The 24,423-nt window shown below is 36.3% G+C and overlaps 5 protein-coding genes across 15 annotated transcripts in view; 3 read left to right on the top strand and 2 right to left on the bottom strand.

The window, feature by feature from the left end:
* The window catches only part of slc12a5a (solute carrier family 12 member 5a), a 2,560,186-nt gene that overhangs the window by 1,198,909 nt on the left and 1,336,854 nt on the right, over positions 1 to 24,423 (bottom strand). The gene's annotated exons all lie outside the window — the stretch shown is intronic.
* The window catches only part of nav1b (neuron navigator 1b), a 947,042-nt gene that overhangs the window by 439,513 nt on the left and 483,106 nt on the right, over positions 1 to 24,423 (top strand). The gene's annotated exons all lie outside the window — the stretch shown is intronic.
* Positions 1 to 24,423, top strand: part of LOC148679702 (uncharacterized) — a 378,972-nt gene that overhangs the window by 16,869 nt on the left and 337,680 nt on the right. The gene's annotated exons all lie outside the window — the stretch shown is intronic.
* manbal (mannosidase beta like) lies at positions 10,671 to 17,786 on the top strand. 5 transcript variants are annotated; one of them, XR_015492906.1, is made up of 5 exons: positions 10,730 to 10,829; positions 12,817 to 12,978; positions 16,541 to 16,733; positions 16,871 to 17,419; positions 17,591 to 17,786. XR_015492906.1 is itself a non-coding variant. In NM_001303006.1 (3 exon segments), coding segments are annotated over 2 exon segments (267 nt in total). In that variant the 5' UTR covers positions 10,671 to 10,829; positions 12,817 to 12,828; the 3' UTR covers positions 16,658 to 17,786.
* Positions 17,748 to 24,423, bottom strand: part of nfatc2b (nuclear factor of activated T cells 2b) — a 35,495-nt gene continuing 28,819 nt past the window's right edge. The window contains exons 10-12 of one of the 7 annotated variants that reach the window (XR_015494327.1): positions 21,049 to 21,535; positions 19,069 to 19,397; positions 17,748 to 18,158 (exon numbers count right to left, since the gene is read on the bottom strand). Coding sequence is in view for 2 of the 7 variants with exons in the window: in XM_087258191.1 (XP_087114317.1) it covers positions 21,489 to 21,535 (47 nt within the window). In the remaining 5 variants the exon portion in view is untranslated. Of the gene's footprint in view, positions 18,159 to 19,068; positions 19,398 to 19,831; positions 21,536 to 24,423 lie in introns of those variants that run through there. The other 6 variants (XR_015494328.1, XR_015494326.1, XR_015494325.1 and 3 more) reach the window with 6 other exon arrangements.

A 24,423-nucleotide genomic window follows, 5' to 3' on the forward strand; every position in this document is an offset into this window, starting at 1 on the left:
TGACTACCAGCAATGGTTTGATTGACTAAATATAAATAAACACTGTTTACTTTATGTGGCCCATCTACATGAGATTTTTTATATATAAACTGAAATAATATCAGGAAGACTATCTTGCAATTAGATTTAATCAACAAACTTCCTAGCATAAAGTTAGCATTAGATGACATTTTAAGCACTACTTTTAGCTAGATTAGCCCGTTGGGTGGTCATCATAACCACACTTTTTTATCTACCAAAAACATTTCCTAAATATTTAGAATAAAGAAATATGACAAAATACAAATTTATTACATCATATATCATTAGCAGAAACGTTTTAATTTAAAAACTGAAGCCTATTGCAATTTATTAGGCAAATTACAAACTGGCCAGCACATTCAACTTTCCTCTGTCAGAATTTGGCTATTTGAATAATAAAAATTAAAACATATTAATAATAATAATGTTGAGCTTCACAATTTTTTTAGCCTCTCCTGTATTCTTGGATAACAACAATAGCTAAAATATTATTCAAACTGATTTTAATACAGGCTGCTTTTGGGGCTTCACCTTTCTTATTAGTCACGTTTTCTTTCAAGAATAAGGTCCAAGATTTATAAATAAATAATAAACATAATAATATATAATAAACATAACTTGTCAAATGTTCTCTCTATTTAAAAACAAGACAGTTGCGAAAGTTTCTAAGTTGTGTGTCACAAAAACACTCCGTAATCCATCAAAAACGCTACTGAAATCCATTTTCGGAACGCAAATTACCAGTTGTAAACGCTGTAAACGGAAGTTCTAACCATTCTACCGGAAGACGCTGTACAGCATACATATATAATATTAAACAAATAAATATCATACCTGTTCTCCTCTTCTCAAAGAATGCATCTGAACTGCTCTCATAGACATTTTGAAAATCTCGCGAAATTACACAAAGAATTGTATTGCGCTTGTGCGTGGCGCCTTATTACAATGCTGAGTTCTGATTGGTCAATCATCGTTTATAAGTCATAAATTGCCATAAATAAAGAATTTTAATATTTAATTTGCACAAAATGTTTTACATTACACGCAGTTGTTAATCTGAGAGGGATGGGGGATGGTGGATTTACAAATGGGATGCTTTTTGTCTTTATTTTCCACCCGCAGCCCCCCTCAATTCGAGCACTGGCTATAGGTGAATTGAATAAACTAAATTGGCCGGAGTGTTTGAGTGTGTGTGAATGAGGGTGTATGGGTGTTTCCCAATACTGGGTTGCAGCTGGAAGGGCATTCACTGAGTAAAAACATATGCTGGATGAGTTGGTGGTTCATTCCGCTGTGGCGACCCCTGATGAATAAAGGGACTAAGCCGAAGGAGAATGATCAAATTAAATAGTTTTGCATAAAAAAGCCTGTTTTTAGGATCTTTATGTCTTTTATTTGCATAAACCTAATGAGAAAATGCGCTTAATCAATATCATACTGATGCTAAATCCCTCTGGTTTTGATTTTGCCGTTGTTTCGTGAGATTCACCTGTTAATGTGTAGTTTGTAAACCAGTTACTGAAACTAGAAGCCATACGCATGAGCCCTCGCAAGAGCTCAACGTTTCTGGAGACAAAAACAACATGCAAACACCTCAACAGAAATCAATAATAATAATAACTCTCATGCTTTTGAGCCAAACTGATGTGAACGAGCAAGCTATTGCCACTGTCTGTTCAAAGACGGTTTTGTAATTCTTCATAATAATCGAATTACAAGAGAATGAAAGCGATGCCCTTATGTGTTTTCATAATAAACAGCATTGACCACATAACTGCTTGCACAAGTATTGTTGATCCTCATGTACAATGGCATGACTTTATTATGCAATGTGTGTACGGTTGACGACCACCTCGATAGCTTTTACGTTATGCATATTTTCATACTGTCATCATTTTATAGGACTAAAATAAATATATCTCAGTATTAAATTTCCATAATTTACATGGGGGCAGCTGAATGTTTATCTATATCATAGTATATAGAGAACTCAGATGGATAATTAATAAATAAAGATGATGTTTTAGTGGCCCTTTCATTCAAATGGGTTTAGTTTTCATATTTAAAGGAGTAGTTCACCCCAAAAATGTACATTTGCTGAATATTTACTTACTCTCAAGTGATTACAAAAATTTTACAGACCATATTGAGGGATGTGAACTAAAACAAAGCTCCAAACGTATATCCTGTTTTACATTTTTTATTTCGGTAGCTTCCAAGAATCTAAAAAGAGCCACATACTGATGAATAATGATATGATAGCTGTTTAACATTAAGTTCAGATTGAATTGCCTCTATAGTTACAGTTACAGAAATAGTTTGATAACAAGCAGGAAATGTTCATGGGCCAATGACATGACCACATTGAAATGTTTGTTTCTGCACACACAAAAAAGATATTTCGAAGAATGTTGGATATAAATATATTTATAAAAACATATACTTTGGCTTAATGGCTACAGTTGTCCAACATTCTTCAAAATATCTTCCTTCCCACATGAAAACGTACTATAGGAATTTATAGTAAATGTTGTAGTGTTATAATATATATAATGATATATGTCTTTGTTTGTTTGTTTGTTTGTTTGATTAACTTTATTAATCCCCAAAGGGAAAGTCACATGCCACAGCAGAGCTTTCAATACTAAAAATAGATAAAATAAGTTACACATATAACAACACAATAATAATACAATAATAATATCATTTACAACTATGGTCCCACTTTATATTAAGTGTCCTTAACTACTATGTACTTACATCAAAAAAATAAATACAATGTACTTACTGTGTCTATAATGTATTTGAGAACACTTGTGGTGGTTTTGAGTTGGAATAGAGGTTGGGTTATGGACAGGTTTGGTGGCATGGGTAGGTTTAAGGGTAATTTCAGGTGTAAGGGATGGTCAACAGTGTATTTACAAATGTAATTACAAAAGTTAATTACAGATGTAACTACATGTATTTAATCAAGCATAAGTACATAGTAAATACATGTATTTACACAATAAGTACATTGTAACAAACTATTAATTCCTATGTAAGGTCGTATTAGTTAAGGCCACTTAATATAAAGTAATATAAACTATTTGTAAATGAGGGCTCCAGCATATTACAGTATTAACTGTGATTCAACTATAATAAATACTGTAGTATACTTGAGTTTTTACTACAGCGTGCGAATTACAGGGGGGTTTGCGGGGGGTCTGCAGACATCCCAAGTCACTCCCGAGAATGTCATAATTTGCAGGAGGTTGCGTGAGTTATGCTATGTGAAATATTTGAAAAGGGGTGGGGGGGTATGAGGTGTTTGACAGAGTGTACGCAATGTGTTTGAAGAGCGAGGAGGGATCCAATGAGTAAGGGTGAGAGGGGTGCACGACTTGCAAAGACTTACTTGAGGACGAGTAGGGAGACGCTCGATTTCCAGGTGATAATATCACTCGTTTGCAGGCATCCGGGAGTCTATATGCATTTGCGGGAAGACTTGGGATGTCTGGGTCTGACCCTCCTAATTAACACTTAATCCCCCTGAAGGACATCAAAAAAAAAGATGTCTGGGGGGTCTGTCCTTTAATAGTTAAGAAATAGTTTGATCTTTAAATATAATATATTTATAATATATAATATAATGTCAATTAAACAGATGTAGTTTAACAGTGGGGCAGCGAGATGGCGCAGTGGGTAGCACTGTTGCCTCAAAGCAAAAAGGCCACTGGTTCGAACCTCGGCTGGGTCATTTGGCATTTCTGTATGGAGTTTGCATGTTCTCCCCGTGTTGACGTGGGTTTCTTCCGGGTGCTCCAGTTTCCCACATGCACTATAGCTGAATTGGGTAAGCTAAATTTTCCGTAGTGTATGTGTGTAAATGAGTGTGTATGGATGTTTCCCAGTGATGGGTTGCAGCTGGAAAGGCATCCACTGTGTAAAACATATGCTGGATAAGTTGGTGGTTCATTCCACTGTGTCGAACCCTCATTAATAAAATGACTAATCCGAAAAGAAAATGAATGAATGAATTAATTGTGGTACAGTGTCACCAAAATGTTGCTATATTGATATAAGTATCTGCAGCTGTATCCTATCTAGACAGTAACGTTAATATTGGATATTGGCCAATGACCATAGAAGTAAAAACAAAATAAAAGCAATTTTTGTGTACTGACTATTGCTGAGATGCCCAAACAAGAGCCCACGGGGCAAACTTGGCCCATAGAAACCTATGATTTGGCCCACCATCCGATCTGAGAAAGAGGGAGAATGATAAGATGCTTTAAAGATTTCCCATTTCAAATTTAATGTAATTGAATTTATTTAGTTTGTTTTATTTTTGAAAGCTTACCAAAATCAATTGTACTATTAAATATGGTAAATAATTAGATTTAGTGTAAATGTACACACTGTCACATGATGGATAGAGGACAGTTTGGCGAGCAAATCAAGGCAGATTCTGCTCGACTAGTGTATTCAGCATTGAACTCCACTGTTTACTCTTTATTGCAATAAGCATTTTAAAAGGTAAACTGCATTAGTTAATATGATTTAAAGTGATGGTTTTTTATATTTATTTTTTAATAATATTATTAAATAAATTTGGAAATTACCTATGGCGACATTAATGTAATAAAATGTGGTATATTTGCCTTTGGCCCACAGCTCATAATGATATTTGGTGTTTGGCTCATTATACGAAAAAGCTTGGGCACCCCTGGTCTATTGTGTTCAACAGTAGAAAGAGACACAGTGGTAACGTTAAAGCGTGTTTAAATGATGACAGAATTGTACATTTTTGGGTGAACTATCCCTCTAAATCCTTTGCTGAATGTCAAGTGTGTTGTGTGTAATAATTTTAGATTTCTATGACTTTCTCTTTCGGACTGTCTGCTGCTGCTGCTTAGGAATATTCGTCCGCTTGTGTGTGTTGTACTTTTGCAATAGGACCAATGTAGAAAACTGTCTTAATGTTTCTTCTGTGGACGTGAATCAAACCGCAGGGCTCTGACGCTCCTCCGCAGAGCAAGCAACAAAATCCCAGTCTTCCCTGGGACACTGGACGCCAGTCGACTGGCCCCCTTTCCCTCTCTGTGTTCACACTCTTTTCCATTCTAATATGGGACCGTATAGTCACACAAAGACCTACCCAATGCAATACTGCCAACATCTCCGCTTACTAACATCTAACACCTTTCCCCGGCTCATAAAAAGCAATGTAAAGACTCTTCCAAAGAACTGATGCCTTTTTCCTTTCGCGTTCGTCCTGTGGAGGCTCCAGTGTTGTCGATTTCTTTCGTGGATGCTTTGGCATGCTTTGAAATCCCTTTCTTCAAATGAACACGTCGGCCAGTGATGAAAAAAAATGAAAGCTTTTCCTCTGGCGACTCGTGTAGCTTCTTGTCATCCTGTGAAAAACCTCCATGATGAAAAACCAACCAGTAGAGCGACTTACATGCAGATTTACCCATGAGTTATCGATTAGTTAACCATAGCAAATAAAGAACTTTTAAATATATCATGTGCCTGGTGTGACGTGTCAGTCATTGGAAATAAATGTTGTAATTGCTGCATGGAGTTTGATGAGGGATTGGGTGCGCATGTGGGGTGTTTAGAGACCAAATTTAATGAAAGATAATCATTTGTTTATTTTACTAAAGATGCCGTATGTAAGTTTGACACCCAGTGGTTGAACTAGGTATTGCATTCCTGGATCAAAACAACCCAAGCTCATTCTGAAAACGTAGTCCCGTGGACGTTTCTGGAGATCGCGAAATGCGTCCCGGGAGGTACGTATGGCTGCATTTTATTTTTTTGAGCGAACGCTACGGGGCGGTGTGACGCCGTTCCCTTTGCGCTTGCCGGCTGACAGCTTACCTCCGTGTGGGGGGCTTTCCCGCTGCAGTCAGTTTGTCCGGTCAGCTCATCGTGTGCGTCGGCAGACTTCAGATGCAGAGAGGATTAGTTGACAAAGGCGGGGAAGAGTGGTTTCAGAAATCAGGTAAGACAAAAACATAATCCAAAAAATAAAGTAAACGAGTTCATAACAGGATGAGAACATGGTGAAATCCGAAAACGTCGTTAAAAAAAAAAAAAAAGCAGACGAGGGTTTTTCTTTTTCTAGACGGCTTTTCTAATTTGGTGATCGAGTTTAGGGAAGTGAGCGGGCGGGCGGATCAATTGGTAAAACTGGTTGAGTTCAGGGAAGGAGGAGGGTGGGTGAGCTGGTCTGGGCCGGTCGCCCAGTCAATCATTCGGTCAGTCAGACAGCGGCCTCTGGTGGGTTGATGCGAGAACAGCGCGGGCGCGAACGGCAGTTGCCAGAGATGTTCGAAATACGAAAAAGCGCACACAACGGCTTCTCGCGGATTCGAGGAAACAAAAACTGCACAAATATGTACCTCCCGAGACGTATTTCGCGGTTTCCAATAATGTCCGCTGGACTACGTTTTCAGAATAAGCCTGGGTTGTCAAAACAAACACAAGCACAGGTTGCCAGATTGACGACCAACAGGAGCGAGTCTGACGCGATGGAAGGAATATTTTCCATATTAAAAAGGTTGTTTTGTCCAACACCTCGAATTGATATATCAAACGACTTCTATTTTCACAGCTAAACAACAGGATAAACTGACAATGATCAGCTCAGGTACACCTCATGTGCTTTATTCAGTGTTTAATGCTAACAATGTGAGTTTGAATGCCATTTTACATAACATTTATTGCCATACTATACACTGAATGTTGTCTGCAAAATTGTTGCAAACAATTTATTTGTGTTTAAAGAAACAAATTAAATTTAGTAATGTTCAACTTAATTTATTTGTTTAAATTCAACATAAACAAATTGTTTACGACCCCTTAACTTAAAGAAATTAAGTAAATTCAAGGAATCATGTTTGAATCTTTTTTTCAGTGTGCTGAAAACAGCAGCAGATAGTTCACCTCAGATCTGGAAAATAAAATAAACTTTCTGAAATTGAACTAAAGACTCAAAACCAACAGATATCAGTGATTCAGCATCTACATTAAAAAATGTTAAAAATGTTTATTATGTATTACAATTTCTCTCGTGTTTCGTCTGGTGCAAGCAGCCAAATTGCTAATCACTGCAAATCTCATCACGTAGTGTGTTGTTAGGACATGGGGTTACAATGTAGCCTGCTCACCTCATCTTTACGCTCGTAATATTTATATTATTTGCTAATTAATAATCTTATGTGTAACTGAATCTGCGTCTTATTTCTAAGTCCAATAATATCCAGCTGCATACCCGCTGAACCACACACATTTTAGGCACACACAATCTGGCACACACAATCTAGGCAAATATGGTCACGACGGATGTTTATGTTATTAACGTCTTCCTGGACATTGTCATCGATATATTTTGATATAAATGGTTAATAAAGATTTATTTCACAAATATTGCGATCGAGAAGGGCGAATGGGGAGCGTTGTTACTGATCGCCATTCAATATAATAGACTGAACAGTTTTCTATCAGTCTTCATAGATGATCAGTCATTATTTTATGTTTGCTGGCCTTGCTGAAAGATCTAAATTGGACAGGTTTCATTTATATAATGGATTCATTTATAATAAAGGAAATAATAGCAAGTTAATATAGGCATTAACACATTTTAGATTTAATAAAATCTTTTTACATGTAATAAATGTATAACACTATATTAATATTTTACTCAAGTGATTTAATAGTGTGTATTTGCTTAATTTTCCAATAACTTTTTGATTAATGATTTCCCACATTAAATACTGTAGTAATTTATAATAAGCAATATATTTTTTTAACCAAAATTTTGCAGTAGAAACAAATTAAATATTAATGATTAATAAAAAATAATAATAATATATTTATATATAATAATAATATAAATATATATACTAACAGCTGTGACAGTTTAGTAAAAGATAATAGTTTATAATCAGATAATCAGTGTAACTATATTATGTATTGTTTAAATGATTAACTATAGTAATTCATTTTAATGTGACATAATATTGTTTGCTTTTTATATTTTACAACAAAGTGATTTTAACCAAGTATGATAATATTAAGGTCTGAATTAGTTTATTATACTTAATCCTACAATTAGACGGTCTATTATATTTTCTTTGTGTATGTGGACACATGAATAAAGTCATAAGTGTCTTTAACCAATTATTTTTATATACATAATTTTCAAAGCATGCCATAGAGTTCAGAAACTGCAGAGATGTTAAAATGATGGTTAATATATAATAATGATGACTGAAATGAGAAACCATATTTGTGAAATTCAGTAGGTGGCGATAATGCTCCAATAGGAGTTAGTTGGTTACCATATATGAATAGCCTAAATCGTGTGTGCTAGATTGTGTGTGCCTCAAATGTGCGTGGTTCTGTGGTTCTGCAGCTGGATCCAAAGTCTGCTACTGTCCACCGGAGGTCGCATTTCGGTCACGGGTGCATGCTTTGAGAGTCTTTCTGAATGAATGAAATATGCTGTTTTCCAGCAAGGCAACTTTCAATGCTGAAATATAATTGGCTAAACGAACAGTGGGCAGGTTAAACGGACCAAAACAAAGACAGACGTTTCAGCACGTAATGCACATTTTCAAAGCAGAATATCTGACTTCAGCATTGTTTTTCAGATAAACAAGAATGTTCACTTAGCATGTTTCTTAAATATCTGCAAACATAATATGGTATATTTATGCTTTAGAAGAGTCAAAAACTCAGACACAACACCTTTAAATACTAATCTAAAATGTTATCAAAATGCCATGATGCAAATCTTATAGACTATAAGAAATGCAGCTATCAGGAAGTCTTTAATGCTTTACAAAATGTAACATCTTTTCTTTAATCTTTATTCATCACATCTAAAATAAAAGTTTTTTGTTTGTTTTGTAGTTATAATATTGGGCTGCATTGGGCTCCTCTGGGTGCTCCGGTTTCCCCCACCAGTCCAAAGACATTTGCTATAGGTGACTTGAATAAACTAAATTGGCCGTAGTGTTAAACATATGCTGTATAAGTTGGCGGTTCATTCTGCTGTGGCGATCCCTGATGAATAAAGGACCAAGCAGAAGGAAAATTTGTTAATTTATTTAATGTAATATGAGTAAAAATACAAGTATTTTTTCTAACATAAATACATGCATGTGTGTATGATAAGTATACACAATACACACACACACACACATAAATTTAATATTTTAATTTGGATACTATTTATCATGATTCATTGTTTGACAGGAGAGCACCACTATAAATCATATATCCAGACTGATTAGAAAATCTTCATAAACAATCAAAGAAAAGTCAACTAATGGGGGGGTTCACATGTTTTAAAATGTATGGTATAAAAAGAACAAGATTTAATATTTTGTCACATCAAATTTGTTACATTTAGGAGATTTATCTATGTATTTTATTTTATTGAATTCCTAAAGGGGGCTGTGTATTGTGGAATCTGAGCTGGTAGGTTGTCATCATTTGTTCATACTAAATTCTAAAAGGGGTTTATACCACTGCTGTATTATAACATAATAGTGTTAATTTTATTATTGCATTACACTTAAATTTAGGCTACTTGTAATTATTAATTTGCTTTCATGAGTTATCCGAATCTAATTTTCCAATAGTGTATACTTCTGAGTAGTATCGTGTTTCATTGTCACTAAAATCAACAATAAGTCACTTTCCAAAACCTTTTCATTCACTGTTCCTCACTGGTGGTGAATGATCTTCCCAGTACCACACGGACTGCTGATTCACTACTAGTATTATTTCTAATCTCAGATCTAATCCTATTGGTCCCACTGAACAGCATCCGCCAATGAGCAGCCTCCTAAAGGAAACTAAAAGATAAGGACAACTAAAACCCATCTCTTCTGAAATCACCTTTTATTATTGAGGTAAAGTTGGTAATAATTCACACATTCAGACTATTCCCTTAACAATATAATTTTTGTTACATTATTCTGTGCAAATTCTAAATAGTGAAATCAAATTAGCAGCCAATGACAGTAACATTCTTCACTATCGAGGTGCTGGTGTTGTTTTGAAGTCATCCGAATATTCAACGTAGTGGTAAACATGAACGATTGTAAAATATAAAATCAGCCTTACCTCAATAATATCTAATTCACTGACTAAAAACCTGAGTAGTTATAAAAATGACCTGTCTTATTGACTTAATACAAGTATTTGGTGAAATCGCCTTCAAATGAATTGTTTACAAGGCTACCTGGCAAATTTAGATTCCTGAATTAAACATGAATGAATATCTGTATGGTATATAAAAACTTAATATAAATGTTTGTGTATAATATGTATATAAAACGTGTATAAATTGTATTTTTAATTCAATCAAATCAATTTTCAGTTACGAACATCCAGTTTTAGCGGTTACTATTTAAGTCATTGTGATTGGTCCATCCTGATCAGCGCTGAGATAAGTAACAGTTGCTTTGTGACAAAGCCAGTCGGTGCATCTAAGTAGATGTTCTGATTATAAAAGGACAAACTGGATACTTGATATATCACATTTCGTTTACAGAATTAGAATGTAATGACTATTACAATGTACCCGTCATATTTCTGACAGTTTTATCGCATAAACCGTGTTTTTCTCCGGTGCAGCAGGAGGCAGTAAAGCCAAATAAACCCTCAAGACCAGAATCTCAAACACATGACACAAAGCGCAGACGTGTTTATCCTGAATCTGACAACAAACGGAGACATTCTGCAGGTTTAGGAGGCGACTTTTCATTTTAACAACACGACAGGCCTTTGTTTTAAACATACAGGTAAGTGGTTTGTTTTTTGTGTGTGATTTATACCCGCAGACACCCCTCCGTAATGTTATCATTAAGAGTATTGCTAGTTTTGCTCGTTTACGGGTATTTATGCTAACACTAATACTACAGAGGGGTCTTACAGGGTTCTGGAAAAAACCTTGAAAATGCTTGAATTATAATCCAGTGTTCTCAAGGTTAGAAAGGTGCTTTTTTTTTTGATAAAGTGTTGAAACTGCTTGAAAATGTTAATGTTACTTTCATAATAATGTGTTTTACTAAATAGCTAATAATAAATAACGATGTAAATAAAATACCACAAATCTCTTTGCTTAATGTAAACTCTGTGCGATCTGCCTTTCTTATCTGTGTCATTTGTAATCAAATTAAATATGGATTTAAGATGAAGATGGCATATTTAAGTGAACCACATTTAAGAATTGAGGTAAAGTTTATTTTATATTTGCACATTCAGACTTTCTCCAAATAACTTCAGAAAAGTGTTATTTGCTAATTCTAAATAGTAAAATCATATTAGCTGCCAATGACTATCTAAAATTTTCCAAAAAGTACTTCTGACTGGTTTTGTGGTCCATTGTCACAAATATCAACAATAAGTGTCTTTCCAAAACCTTTTCATTCACTGTTCCTCACTGGTGGTGAATGATCTTGGCCTTCCCACACGGACTGCTGATTCACTATCATTCAATCAACATCCACAACCCCATCTCTTCCGAAATCACCTCTTATTATTGACATGAAGTTGATTTTTTTTATTTACACATTCAGACTTTCTTATTAATAATATTAATTCAGAAAATAATTATTAGCAAATTCTGAATTGTGAAATCATATAAGCAGCCAAGGACTATCAGTACACCATTGTTCACTGTGAATAAATAGTCATAATGTTGTTTCAAAGTCATGCTTGCATGCAATTTCAGACCGCATATTCAAAATATTATTGTAAATAACATAGGGAGCACATTATAAATTGTCACTGAACGAATGTGCGAATATAAAACCAACTTTATTTCAGTCATTTAACCGAGTAAATGACAGTGTTGGGTTAGAGGCTAACATGCCATGGTTAAACCTTTCCTCAAAATACCATACTGTACTATAGAATTCAATAACTAACAGGATCTAATGTAATATGATGAAGTACACTCTAAAACCTGCTGGGTTCCACACAATTGATTTGTGTTCAGGTAACATGAAAGAATTAAGTTAACTTATTTGTTTTTACAAATTTAAGTGGATTGAACATAAACAATTAAGTTCTTCCCAGAAAAACAAAGAATTTTTATTGTTTCAGCTCATTTTAAATAAGTAGTTTGAACAAACAGCAAACGTCATATTTTGAGTTTATATGTATTTTACCAAACTTTTAAAGTGCTGGAAAAGATTGAAAGTGCACCTGGAAAGTGCTTAAATTTGACCCTGACGACAGTAATAAATCCCTCGGTTTATTTTTTCCCCCAAATTCTGTTTAACAGAGAGAAGATTTTTTTACAGTACATTTCTAAACATAATAGTTTTAATAACTCATTTCTAATAACTGATTTATTTTATCTTTACCATGATGACAGTCAGTAATATTTCAGTAGATATTTTTCAAGACACTTCTATACAGCTTAAACTGACATTTAAAGGCTTGACTAGGTTAATTAGGTTAACTAGGCAGGTTAGGGTAATTAGGCAAGTTATTGTATAACGATGGTTTGTTCTGTAGACTTTCAGGAAAAAAGATAGCTTAATAATTTCGACCTTAAGATGGTGCTTAAAAAATTAAAAACTACTTTTATTCTAGCCGAAATAAAACAAATAAGACTTTCTTCAGAAGAAAAAATATTATCAGACATACTGTGAAAATTTCCTTGCTTTGTTAAACATCATTTGGGAAATATTTAACAAAGAAAATTTAAAGGGGGACTAATAATTCTGACATGAACTGTATATATATTTATTATTTCTTTGTACTGTGGTGTTGTGACAGGCGCTCTTCATCATGTCCGCTGATCTGGATCTTTCTCCTCCGGAGGTTCCTGAACCCACTTTCTTCGAGAGTCTCCTGCGTTATGGATTATTTCTAGGGGCCATTTTTCAACTCATCTGTATTCTAGCTGTAATTATACCCACAACCAAGGGCCACGAACAGGTGAGGATGACCTACAGCCACAGATCTGACTGTAATCAAACCCACGTCAAAAAAGTACTGTAGTGTTTTTGGACTATACTGTTGTAAAGTGTGTTCTGAAGTCAATAAAAAAACGACATTTTTGGCCTTAAAATGGGACAAATTCACTGAAATATTGTCTTGTTTGTTTTAAATCATTTTAAACTGGGGTCCGTTCTTCGTACGTGGATTACTCAGTTAGCTGGATTTGGATATTGACGATTTGACATGATCCAGGATCGTTTCGTTCTTCAAAGCTGATCCGAGAGTTGTTGTCATGGCAACAGTTCTGCTAGGTCAAACCTGATCGGGAGCAGGTTCAATTCACATAAACAGGATTAGATCGGCTCAGTTCAAGCAAAGATAATACAGAAAGTATGTTCTGAATTCTGATATTTTCTTACAGTAGTAGTTATATACACTTGGGAAAATGGTACATATTTTTTAACTATATATATAAAGTTAAAGTCATTAATAAAATAAATGAAGTTATACATATTAATAAAACTTATGCAATCTGCACCCTCGAAATGAACAAAGACTGCCACCTGGTGCAAAGAGAAAACTTATTGATATGAACTTTTTAGATCGCTTTAGTACAAATTGTGTATAATAGAAATGCACAATATGTGACATTTTTTAAAGCAATAATACATTTCAGCAGTCATAAACATGTTTTGATAGTTAATATGCCAGTGATTGATGCTTCACAAAAGTTGCAGACGCCTTTACCAATATGAAAATGCTTTTGTAAACAACCAGTTATTCTTTACACCGATTAAAAAACGGCTACTATAATAAAGAAAATATTTTCTAAATGTAGAACTAAATACATTGATTTGCATTGAAATACATGATGAATACTCTTGTCTTGACAAATGAAAGTGTAAAGCCTGCAGCTCACAACAAATGTGGAAAGTTCTTGCGTGTCCTATTTAACAAGCCGTTTACTGCTAATTTGATGTAGTTTTGCTCACATGGATAGTTGAATATTAATCAGATGATGTCATTACTCTGCTGTGCCGTCAGCCAATCGTTGCATTGCTGATCATGATTTCGAGGATCGATAGATCTGTCCTTCACAACACACGCAGCGATCTCAGATCAGTTTATCCAGACATTCTAATCTGACTCGCGAACTTGTTTGAAGAACCAAATTAGCGAGAGATCAATTTTCAAGATTAAAAGATCCAGGATCTGCCAAATCATCTTAGATCATTTAAGCGAGGTACGAAGAACGGACCCCAGATCTTAATTTTCCTTCGTTTATGTTAAGCTACCCAATCACTCCAACATATCCAATAATAGAAAACGTTTAGCCAATCTTTTTTTTTACAACTAATATTATAACAGTCTCTTGTGCATACATGTAGCTTAAGCTTCTTAATAGTGTATTTAATTATTATTATTATTTTTTTTTGTTTTATGTTGACAAAAATAGTATATATAGAACTACAGCATCTGAGCATCTGTTTTTTGATTGGTCAAGTAGAAAAATCTGCTGGGCCATTGAAAAAATCCTATATGATTTACAGAGACCTGGAAGGGACGTGATGGTGGGAGAGAGAAAAAACAGTGATAGGATGATGTTGTTGTTTTTTTACGTTTTTTGCGTTACCTTACAAAGATTGCGTTATCTCGCAAAGATGTTTTCCATAAACACCCCCTGTTCACTTCATACAAGTCAACCTGATCGGGGATCAGTTTATCATACGGAGCGCATCCACTGATTCAGTTGCTGCATGTGAAAGTGAATGCAGATATCTTTATATTAATTTCAGCGTGCTTTCAAGAATAAAAATACACAAGAAATATGGGGAAATACTTACTCATAGGATGACAGCGGGATAGAATGGTATACGGGAGAATCCCAGCAAAAACAGCAGGGTTGACATGTATGAGGTGAACAGGAAGTGTTTGTGGAAAAACATCTTTGCGAGGGAACGCAAAAACTTAAAAATATATATTTTTCTCATCAGTTTTTTTTTTCTTCTCCCACCCAGTTTTTTCCCCACCATCACGTCCCTTCCTGGTCTGTGTAGAAATTTCATTCTTGTGTGTATATGAATAAAAAAAAAACTATTTTTTAATTAACTGAAATTAGAATGAAACTTTTTTTTATTCAATATGTCAACTTTTTGCGAATCTAGAGAAACTGAGAATTTTCCAGTGCACTATTTATTTTTTTCCCAACTATGGAACTAAATATTTTAAGATTTAGATAAACATTTTCATCGTGTCTCTTGAAAACGGTGGTGAACAGTCGTTATTAAACAGTGTATTAATGCTAAAACCATCATTTCATCTTACACAAGTGTGTGTGTGTGTGTGTGTGTGTGTGTGTGTGTGTGTGTGTGTGTGTGTGTGTGTGTGTGTGTGTGTGTGTGTGTGTGTGTGTGTGTGTGCGCGCGCACACACACATACATACATACAGTTGAAGTCAGAATTATTAGCCGCCCATTGATTATTTTTTTTTTTTTTAATTTTTATTATTTCCCAAATGATGTTTAACAGAGCAAGGAAATTTTCACAGTATGTCTGATAATATTTTTTCTTCTGGAGAAAGTCTTATTTGTTTTATTTCAGCTAGAATAAAAACAGTTTTTTGAATTTTTTAATAATCATTTTAAGGACAAAATGATTAGCCCCTTTAAGCTAATTTTGTTTTTAATTGTTTACAGAACAAACCATTGTTACACAATAACTTGCCTAATTACCCTAACATGCCTAGTTAACCTAATTAACCTAGTTAAGCCTTTAAATGTCTTGAAAAATATCTAGTCAAATATTATTTACAGTCATCATGACAAAGATAAAATAAATCAGTTATTAAAGATGAGTTAATAAAACTATTGTGTTTAGAAATGTGTTGAAAAAAATCTCTAAGCTAAACAGAAATTAGGGAAAAAATAATTCAGAGGGGCGAATAAATCTGACTTCAACTGTAACTGTATATACACACACACACACACACACACACACACACACACACACACACACACACACACACACACAAACAAACAAACATGTATATGGTGTGTGCACAGTTTTCTTTTTGGAGTGGTTTATTATTGTTATACAAGCAATTGTTTTGAGCTCTTATCAAGTGTTCAGTGCCAGCATATTTGATCAGAACAGAAATTTCACAATTCTTCAAGGCACAGTTCACCCAAAAATACTAATTTACTCTGCATATATATATATATATATATATATATATATATATATATATATATATATATATATATATATATATATATATATATATATACAATTATGAGTTTCTTATGTTGAACACAAAACAAGATATTCTGAAGGAATCAGCCTTTGACATCAGTAGTAGGAACAACAGAAATGATGGAAGTCCATGCCTATTTTTTCCCCCAACATTCTGTAAAACATCTTCTTTGGTGTTCACCAGAGGAAAGAACATTGTTTGAGTGAACTCTCTTTATGCATTTTCTTTTACACTTTTACCCAAGCCTATGTGTTTTCTGATGAATCTACATTGGAGACATGATGAATGTTTGTGTTTTTCTGTCAGCCGGTGGAGACATCAGATCCGGCCGACACTCGCAGCACTGATCAGAACCGAAAAGCAAAGCCGCCCGTTCAACAGATCCGCCAGAAGATGAAGAAGGAGAGCAAGAAGAAGAGATAGTTCCAGGAGTGTGTGAATGTGTGAAGATTCCCTGCAGCGTCTGATAGACTGGTATAATGTGCTGGATTCCACACAGGTGTCAAACTCAGCTCCTGGAGGACCGTAACTCTTCAACTTGATCAAACTAATCGAGTTCTACAGGATTGTTTGGAAATTACAGGTGAGTATGTTGAAGCAGGGCTGGAACTAAACTGCAGAGCTGCGGCCCTCCAGGAGCTAAGTTTGACACTCCTGCATTATAACATCTGGATTGACAGAGTTACTCTTCAGCTTATGATTATTATACAAGCAGTGTGCAAACTTGGTCCTGGAGGGCCGGTCTTCTGTTTAGCTCCAACTTCCTCCAACACACCTGCCTGGATGTCTAGTACACCTAGAAAGAGCTTGATGAGCTGGTTCAGGTGTGTTTAATTGGAGTTAGAACTAAAATCTGCAGAGCACCGGCCCTCCAGGACTGAGTTTGGACACTCATGTATTATAAAATCTGAACATTGTTTAGATCAACGGTCTCAAACTCAGTTCCTGAGCTCTGCAGTTTAGTTCCAACCCTAATTAAACACACCTGATCATGAGTCCTTCAGGCTTGTTTGAAACCTGATGGTAAGTGTGTTAAAGCAGGGCTAGAACTAAACTGCAGAGCTGCGGCCCTCCAGAAACTGTGTTTGACACTCCTGTGTTATAACATCTGGATTGACTGAGTTACTCTTCAGCTATTATAATATCTGAATGCTGTTTAGTGGTCTTAAACTTTATATCTGCAGGGCCACAGCTCTGCACAGTTTATCTCCAACCACCTTTAACTCAGGAGTACGCAAGATTGCTGAAGAACGCATACTGAGAGCCTAAGTTTGGACAGCCCTGGTCTATTAGTCTTGAACAGCTTGATTAGTCGGCTGAGCTGTGTTTGATTAGGGTTGGAGGTAAACTGTGCAGAGCTGCGGCCCTCCAGGAATCCAGTTTGAGGCCTGTGGTTTAGATGTGTCCGTGCACATCAAACTGTTTTTTTTCTTTCACAAGTTATATGCTGTATTGTTTTTTTTTTTATGTCATCTTTGAGGTTGTTTTATGATTCCTTTTTTTTTTTTTTTTTAAATAAAGCATTTTTTGTGCTTTTTCTGTTTTTGTTTAAGTGAAGAGTCTTATTTCAGTACAACTCAGCTATTTTCACTAGTTTCATTCATTCATTTTCTTGTCGGCTTAGTCCCTTTATTATTCCAGGGTCGCCACAGCGGAATGAACCGCCAACTTATCTAGCTCGTTTTTACGCAGCGGATGCCCTTCCAGCCGCAACCCATCTCTGGGAAACACACACACTCATACACTACGGACAATTTAGCCTACCCAATTCAGCTGTACCGCATGTCTTTGGGCTGTGGGGGAAACCGGAGCACCCGGAGGAAACCCACGCCAACACAGGGAGAACATGCAAACTCCACACAGAAACGCCAACTGAGCTGAGGTTCGACCTAGTGACTTTCTTTCTGTGAGGCGACAGCACTACCTACTGCGCCACTGCGTCGCCCCATTTTGTTTGTGTAATAAATATTTACATGCTTCAGTGAACCAAATTCATATATTTAATCAAATTGCATCTCATTGCTTTATCAAACTTCTGTTTTCTGTGTTCAGAGCTGATTCTGACTTACACTGTAACCTCTGATGGGTTATTTCAAAAGACACTCTTACACCTAACCAAAGTCAGGTTCTTGCACCTTACCAACAGTTCTGTTCTTATGACTCATTATAAACACTTCAAATGTGACTTTAATGCTGGTCATTTGCCTCGAAGTGAATAAATTGTATTGTTCATTCATTCATTTTCTTTTTGGCTTAGTTTCTTTATGAATCAGGGGTCGCCACAGCAGATTGAACCGCCAACTTAACCAGCATGTTTTACGCAGCGAATGCCTTTCCAACTGCACATTCACATTTTTGAAGCATAAGTCCTTCACTTGAGGGAGGGGGAGGGGGAGGGGGGTTGGGGGGATAAAAACAGTCCTGTTCTTAATCGTGTTTAGTGTTGGTCAACTGTAGTTGCATTTTTTTAATTAGGCAAAAAAAAATTTTCTTTTTATTGTTACACATTCTATGCTCTTTTTTTTTATTATGTGCCTATTGCTGTTACTGTTTTTCAACCCATATCGTTAGTTTATTTTTTTCTCTGTAAAGCACTTTGTGAGGCCTTGTGGCAGTTGGAAACGTGCTACATAAATAAATTGAACTTGAACACATTCACTACAGGCAATTTAGTTTATTCAGTTCACCTATAGCGCATGTGTTTGGACTGTGGGGGGAACCCGGAGGAAACTCCCGCCAACACGGGGAGAACATGCAAACTCCACACAGTAATGCTAACTGACCCAGCCGGGGCTCAAACCAGCAACCTTCTTGCTGTGAGGCGATTATGCTACCCACTGCGCCACCGTACTGCCCTAAGACTCATAAACACTTCAAATGTGACTTTAATGCTGGTAACGACTTGTAATGAATGAATTGTATTGTGTCCAATAAGCTATAAAATAAAACACTGCTATAATACATACAGTAATTAGTTTATGAAGATTTGACTCAATCTAACGTAATCATCATCATTAAACATCTCACTTCATTATCAACAATCCATTATCAATTATTATCACAGACTTTATTAATCTTTGCTAACCTAACATAAATGATCTAGTCATTGGTGGTGCAGTAGGTAGTGCTGTCACCTCACAGCAAGAAGGTTACTGGTTCAAGTCTCGGCTGGGTCAGTTGGCATTTCTGTGTGGAGTTTGCATGTTCTCCCTGCGTTTGCGTGGGTTTCCTCTGGGTGCTCTGGTTTCCCCCACAGTCCAAACACATGCGGTACAGGAGGATTGGGTATGGTAAAATTGTCTGTAGTGTATGAGTGTGTGTGGATGTTTCCCAAAGCTGGAAAGGCATCCGCTGCGTAAAACATTTGTTGGATAAGTTGGCGGTTCATTCCGCTGTGGCGACCCCAGATTAATAAAGGGACTGAGCCGAAAAGAAAATGAATGAATGGATCTAGTCATTCTCTGTTGTTTAATAAACACATTTGCATTTCAATAATGCACTAGTAAATGTTGAAATATGAATGAATCAATCTTATTGTAAAGTTCTGGGTTTGAAGTAGATGTACAGTATTAGGGAAGAACAAACATGCGCAATAAATGAGACATCCACAACATCAATGTCATTTTATTTTTAAAAAAGTGAATTTGTAGATCTGAAACGTCTCAAATATTTTCACTATACAGAGTGGCCAATTATATGGACGCACCTTAATATAATGAGAATGGTTGGTGATATTAAGGTCCTGTTTGTGGTACATTAGTATATGTGAGTGGGCAAACTTTTCAAGATAGGTGGTGACCATTTTGAAGTCGGCCATCTTAAATCCAACTTTGTTTTTTTCAATAGGAAAAGGGTCATGTGACACATCAAACTTATTGTGAATTTCACAAGAAAAACAACGGTGTGCTTGGTTTTCACATAACTTTATTCTTTAATAAGTTATTTACAAGTTTCTGACCACTTATAAAATGTGTTCAATGTGCTGCCCATTGTGTTGGATTGTCAGTGCAACCCTCTTCTCCCACTCTTCACACACTGATAGCAACACCGCAGGAGAAATGCCAGCACAGGCTTCTAGTATCAGTAGTTTCAGGTGCTGCACATCTTGTATCTTCACACCATAGACAACAGATAGTGGGGCCATTCTTCATCAATGGAAACCTCGAGGCCACTGGATATTTGAAATTGCTCCATGATGATGTGTTTCCTTCTTTACGCACTGAAGCTGGCACATCCCTGAGTTTTCCAGCAGAATGGTGCACCACCACATTATGCGTGTCATGAGCGAGCGTTCCTAGATGAACAGTTTCCTTAAAAAGTGGATTGGTCGTCGTGGGCCAGTTGAATGGCCCCCAAGGTCTCCCGATCTGAACCCCTTAGACTTTTATCTATGGGTTCATCTGAAGGCCACTGTCTATGTTGTGAAGATACAAGATGTGCAGCACCTGAAACTACTGATACTAGAAGCCTGTGCTGGCATTTCTCCTGCGGTGTTGCTATCAGTGTGTGAAGAGTGGAAGAAGAGGGTTGCACTGACAATCCAACACAATGGGCAGCACATTGAACACGTTTTATAAGTGATCAGAAACTTGTAAATAACTCATGAAAGAATAAAGTTACCCTAAAACCAAGCACACCGTTGTTTTTATTGTGAAATTCCCGATAAGTTTGATGTGTCACATGACCCTCTTCCTATTGAAAAAACAAAAGTTGGATCCAAGATGGCCGACTTCAAAATGGTCACCACCCATCTTGAAAAGTTTGCTCCCTCACATATGCTAATGCTCCGCAAACAGGACGTTAATATCACCAACCATTCCCATTTTATTAAGATGTATCCATATAAACGGCCCACTCTTAATAAACTAGTCTGCATTTTAAACATTACATTGAGTGTTAAATCACCACTTTATACATAACAGTTATTACAAAATTTTTATAATTTTCATCAGTTGTTTAATTTGTACATCAAAATTTTATAAGTTTATGACTGAAACCATTTTCAACGAAGCAAATTGCGCTAAACATTTGATTTAAACTGCACACTGATAAATAAAACCAGGTCAATCTTTGATTAAAACCATGATTTGATCATTACATATTTATATACAGAAACAATAAAACTCCCTGATATTGTCAAACGTGATCTTGCTCGAATCATTGTGTACAAATCATAGATATGAAAAACAAGCAGATTTAAATAGATATCAGTACCGTAACATCATCTTCAGGACGTCAAATCTGTCTTCAGACATCAGAGATTAGTTTTATGCACGAGGTCCTTTCTTATCACAGCGTTCACTGCAAGAGGAATAAAACACATCATTAGTCATTAGTAATGGTTACTCATTCCTTCATTTCTTTCGGCTTAGTTTCTATTTATCAAGGGGTCACCACAGAGGAATGAACCGCCAACTATTCCAGCATATGTTTTACACAGTGGATGCCCTTCCAGCTGCAACCCATCACTGGGAAACACCCATACACTCACACACAGTACGGCCAATTTAGCTTATTCAATTCAGCTATAGTGCATGTGTTTGGACTGTGGGGGAAACCGGAGCACCTGGAGGAAATAAGAGCATGCAAACTCCACACAGAAATGCCAACTGGACCAGCCAGGACTCAAACCAGCGACCTTCTTCTGTGAGGTGACAGTCATAACCACTAAGCCACCTTGCCGCTCATGGTTACTTAGTATTAATGGAAAATATACTTCAGTTTGTGCCTCAAAAAAAGTCTTGTGCTGTTGATTTATAAGTTAAGCTTAGCTAAAAGCTGCTCACAATCACCAACATTGAGGATTAAAGAGAAGTCTTGAAGGGATACATTTACTCTTCCTTAAAAGCATAGGTGCCAAACTGGATTCCTGGAGGGCCGCAGCTCTGCACAGTTTTGCTCCAACCCGACTGAGGATCTGCTCAAGTGTTTCCAGTAAAGTGTGCAGTACGCATCAGGCGGGGCTTAGCATGACATCTGAGGCCAAGACTATACCAAGCGGCAACCTCCCGCTCTTCCTCGTGAAGCCAATACGGAAGTAACTGGAACTGTAATTCATCGACTCACCTTCGGGGGCTGGCTGCAGGAACTCCAGATGTTCTCTGACTGCAATGCTAAATTGGCCATATTTACAGCAGATAAAAACATGTTTACAGCAAAAGATGGTTTTGGTTCACATAGCTAATATTACCCTTCATGACAACTGTGAGGGAGTGAATTTTTTTAGAACTCATCTGTTTTGTTTATATTAAGTTATATTAAGTCTGCATAATTAAGGGCGTGGCTACTTGAGTGGCAGCTTGGTCTCGCCGCTGGCTGTCTCATCACCTCAGCTGATTCCGGCTGATTAGCTGCTGAACTCGGCATATTCAACATATTTTTGATTTGTTTTTTGTGGCTTTACACAGTCAGTTGCCTTTTGGAATTAATTCCTCCAATTATCAATGGCATGCTGAGTGCACTTAATTGTGCTCACAAACCATTCAAGTTGCCTCAGTTTTCCCAGGTGAGTGAAATTATATACTTATATACCATCTTTATACATGTGTTTGTTTTATTTAAGATCATTTATCATTTATATTTTTCTTTAGAGCTGTAATTCACTCCAGAATCTGACAGATTGATTAGCTGTAGGCTCTAGAACAGTCATCTGAAGCGTTGTCATACAGTCTTATGCCTGGATTTCGTCAATAGCCTTGCATTAACTAACACAGACTATATTTGAAGTGTTTGCGTTTTCCTTTTGTACAAAAGCATCATACGGACAATGTTTAGTGGCTCGATGTATTACAGCAGTGTTTTTAAAAGACTAAACACTTTATTGATGTAGCTTACAGCTAAGCACATGTGGTCAGAACACAAATGAGTCGCAGGTAATGTAATTAAGCGTTTCTCCCAAAGAAAAGCCAGTCTAAGCAAAATGCTAGCAGCCGTCTGTAGATCTGCTCACGCTCCACCTCTTTTTTTGGTCACCCCCGGACGATAGAATGATTGACAGTTGACCACGCTCACTTGTAGCTTCATTTTTTATTATTTTTTTTATTTTACTTCCCAGGTTCTGCTGGTTGCAATTCCCGGTTTCATTGCCAATCTTGAGCCAATTGTAATGGTTTGTTTTGGTTGAGTTTCGAATTTCCCCAACCATAGCAGAGCCCAGGGGACCAGAGTGAGTGATCCAGCTTGGCCTCCCCTATTCCTTTATAGCTTCATTTGCTCTCTTCAGAAACCTATGGGTGGCGTCACGGTTACTACGTCCATATCTTTCACAGACTATGGACTATTTATACATGGTAATTAGTTTTATTTTAATTTGATGCAAAAATTATATAATGCAAAGCAGCACTTTATAAACATATATATATATATATATATATATATATATATATATATATATATATATATATATATATATATATGTATGTGTATATATATATGTATGTGTGTATGTATATATATACACACACACATACACACATATATATATACATACATATATATATATATATATATATATATATATATATATATATATATATATAAAAGATGTTAAACGCGTCGTCTTGTGGAAAAAGTCTTGACTTTTATTTGAGGTGTTATCATCACACACACAGATGTGAAGTGAGTGAAATCCTCCAGCAGCAGGCAGCAGAGAGCTAGAAAACACTCTTTTGTATGTGTTTCAGCTTCCTGTTGTTCTGCTGAGAGCGTCTGTGGGCTAAAAATGGAAACTTTGCAGTCTAAAATTAGATGAGGGGACACAGGGGGGGAAGCGTTTACAGGTATAATCAGACTGAAATAGATGCTGAAGCGTTGGTGTGATGCCCACACGAGCCACCGCAAATAAAAACACATCGACAGCTGTGGTCTGATATTACAATATGTGAACAAGCAACAAAAGCAGCTGATTTGCGAGCGCTTCTGTGGTTGAGCGCTTTCCTGAAGGATCGATAGTGTGTCCTGTTTGTCCCTGCGTGTGTTTTAGTTCTGCTGGAGCTCAATATTTAACAGGAGTGAAGGCACTGACCCATATAGAGCCGTCTGATAAGAGTGGCATACATTAGACAACACTAAACACTGAGCTTACAACAGCAAACACACACTCCAACCAACAGCATGCTCTTTTCAGCTTAAAACACAACACTTGATGCATCTCGACTGGTTATTTACATGACGACAGTTCCAGTGCACAC

Source organism: Danio rerio, chromosome 6 (genome assembly GCF_052040795.2).
Source record: "Danio rerio strain M-AB ecotype USA chromosome 6, GRCz13ab, whole genome shotgun sequence".
Lineage (NCBI taxonomy): Eukaryota > Metazoa > Chordata > Actinopteri > Cypriniformes > Danionidae > Danio > Danio rerio.

Coding starts and splice junctions, on each gene's coding strand:
- manbal (XM_087256199.1), top strand. CDS start 12,829: ATGTCCGCTGATCTGGATCTTTCTCCTCCGGAGGTTCCTGAACCCACT. Junction 12,979..16,540: donor CAACCAAGGGCCACGAACAG/GTGAGGATGACC, acceptor TTTTTCTGTCAG/CCGGTGGAGACATCAGATCC.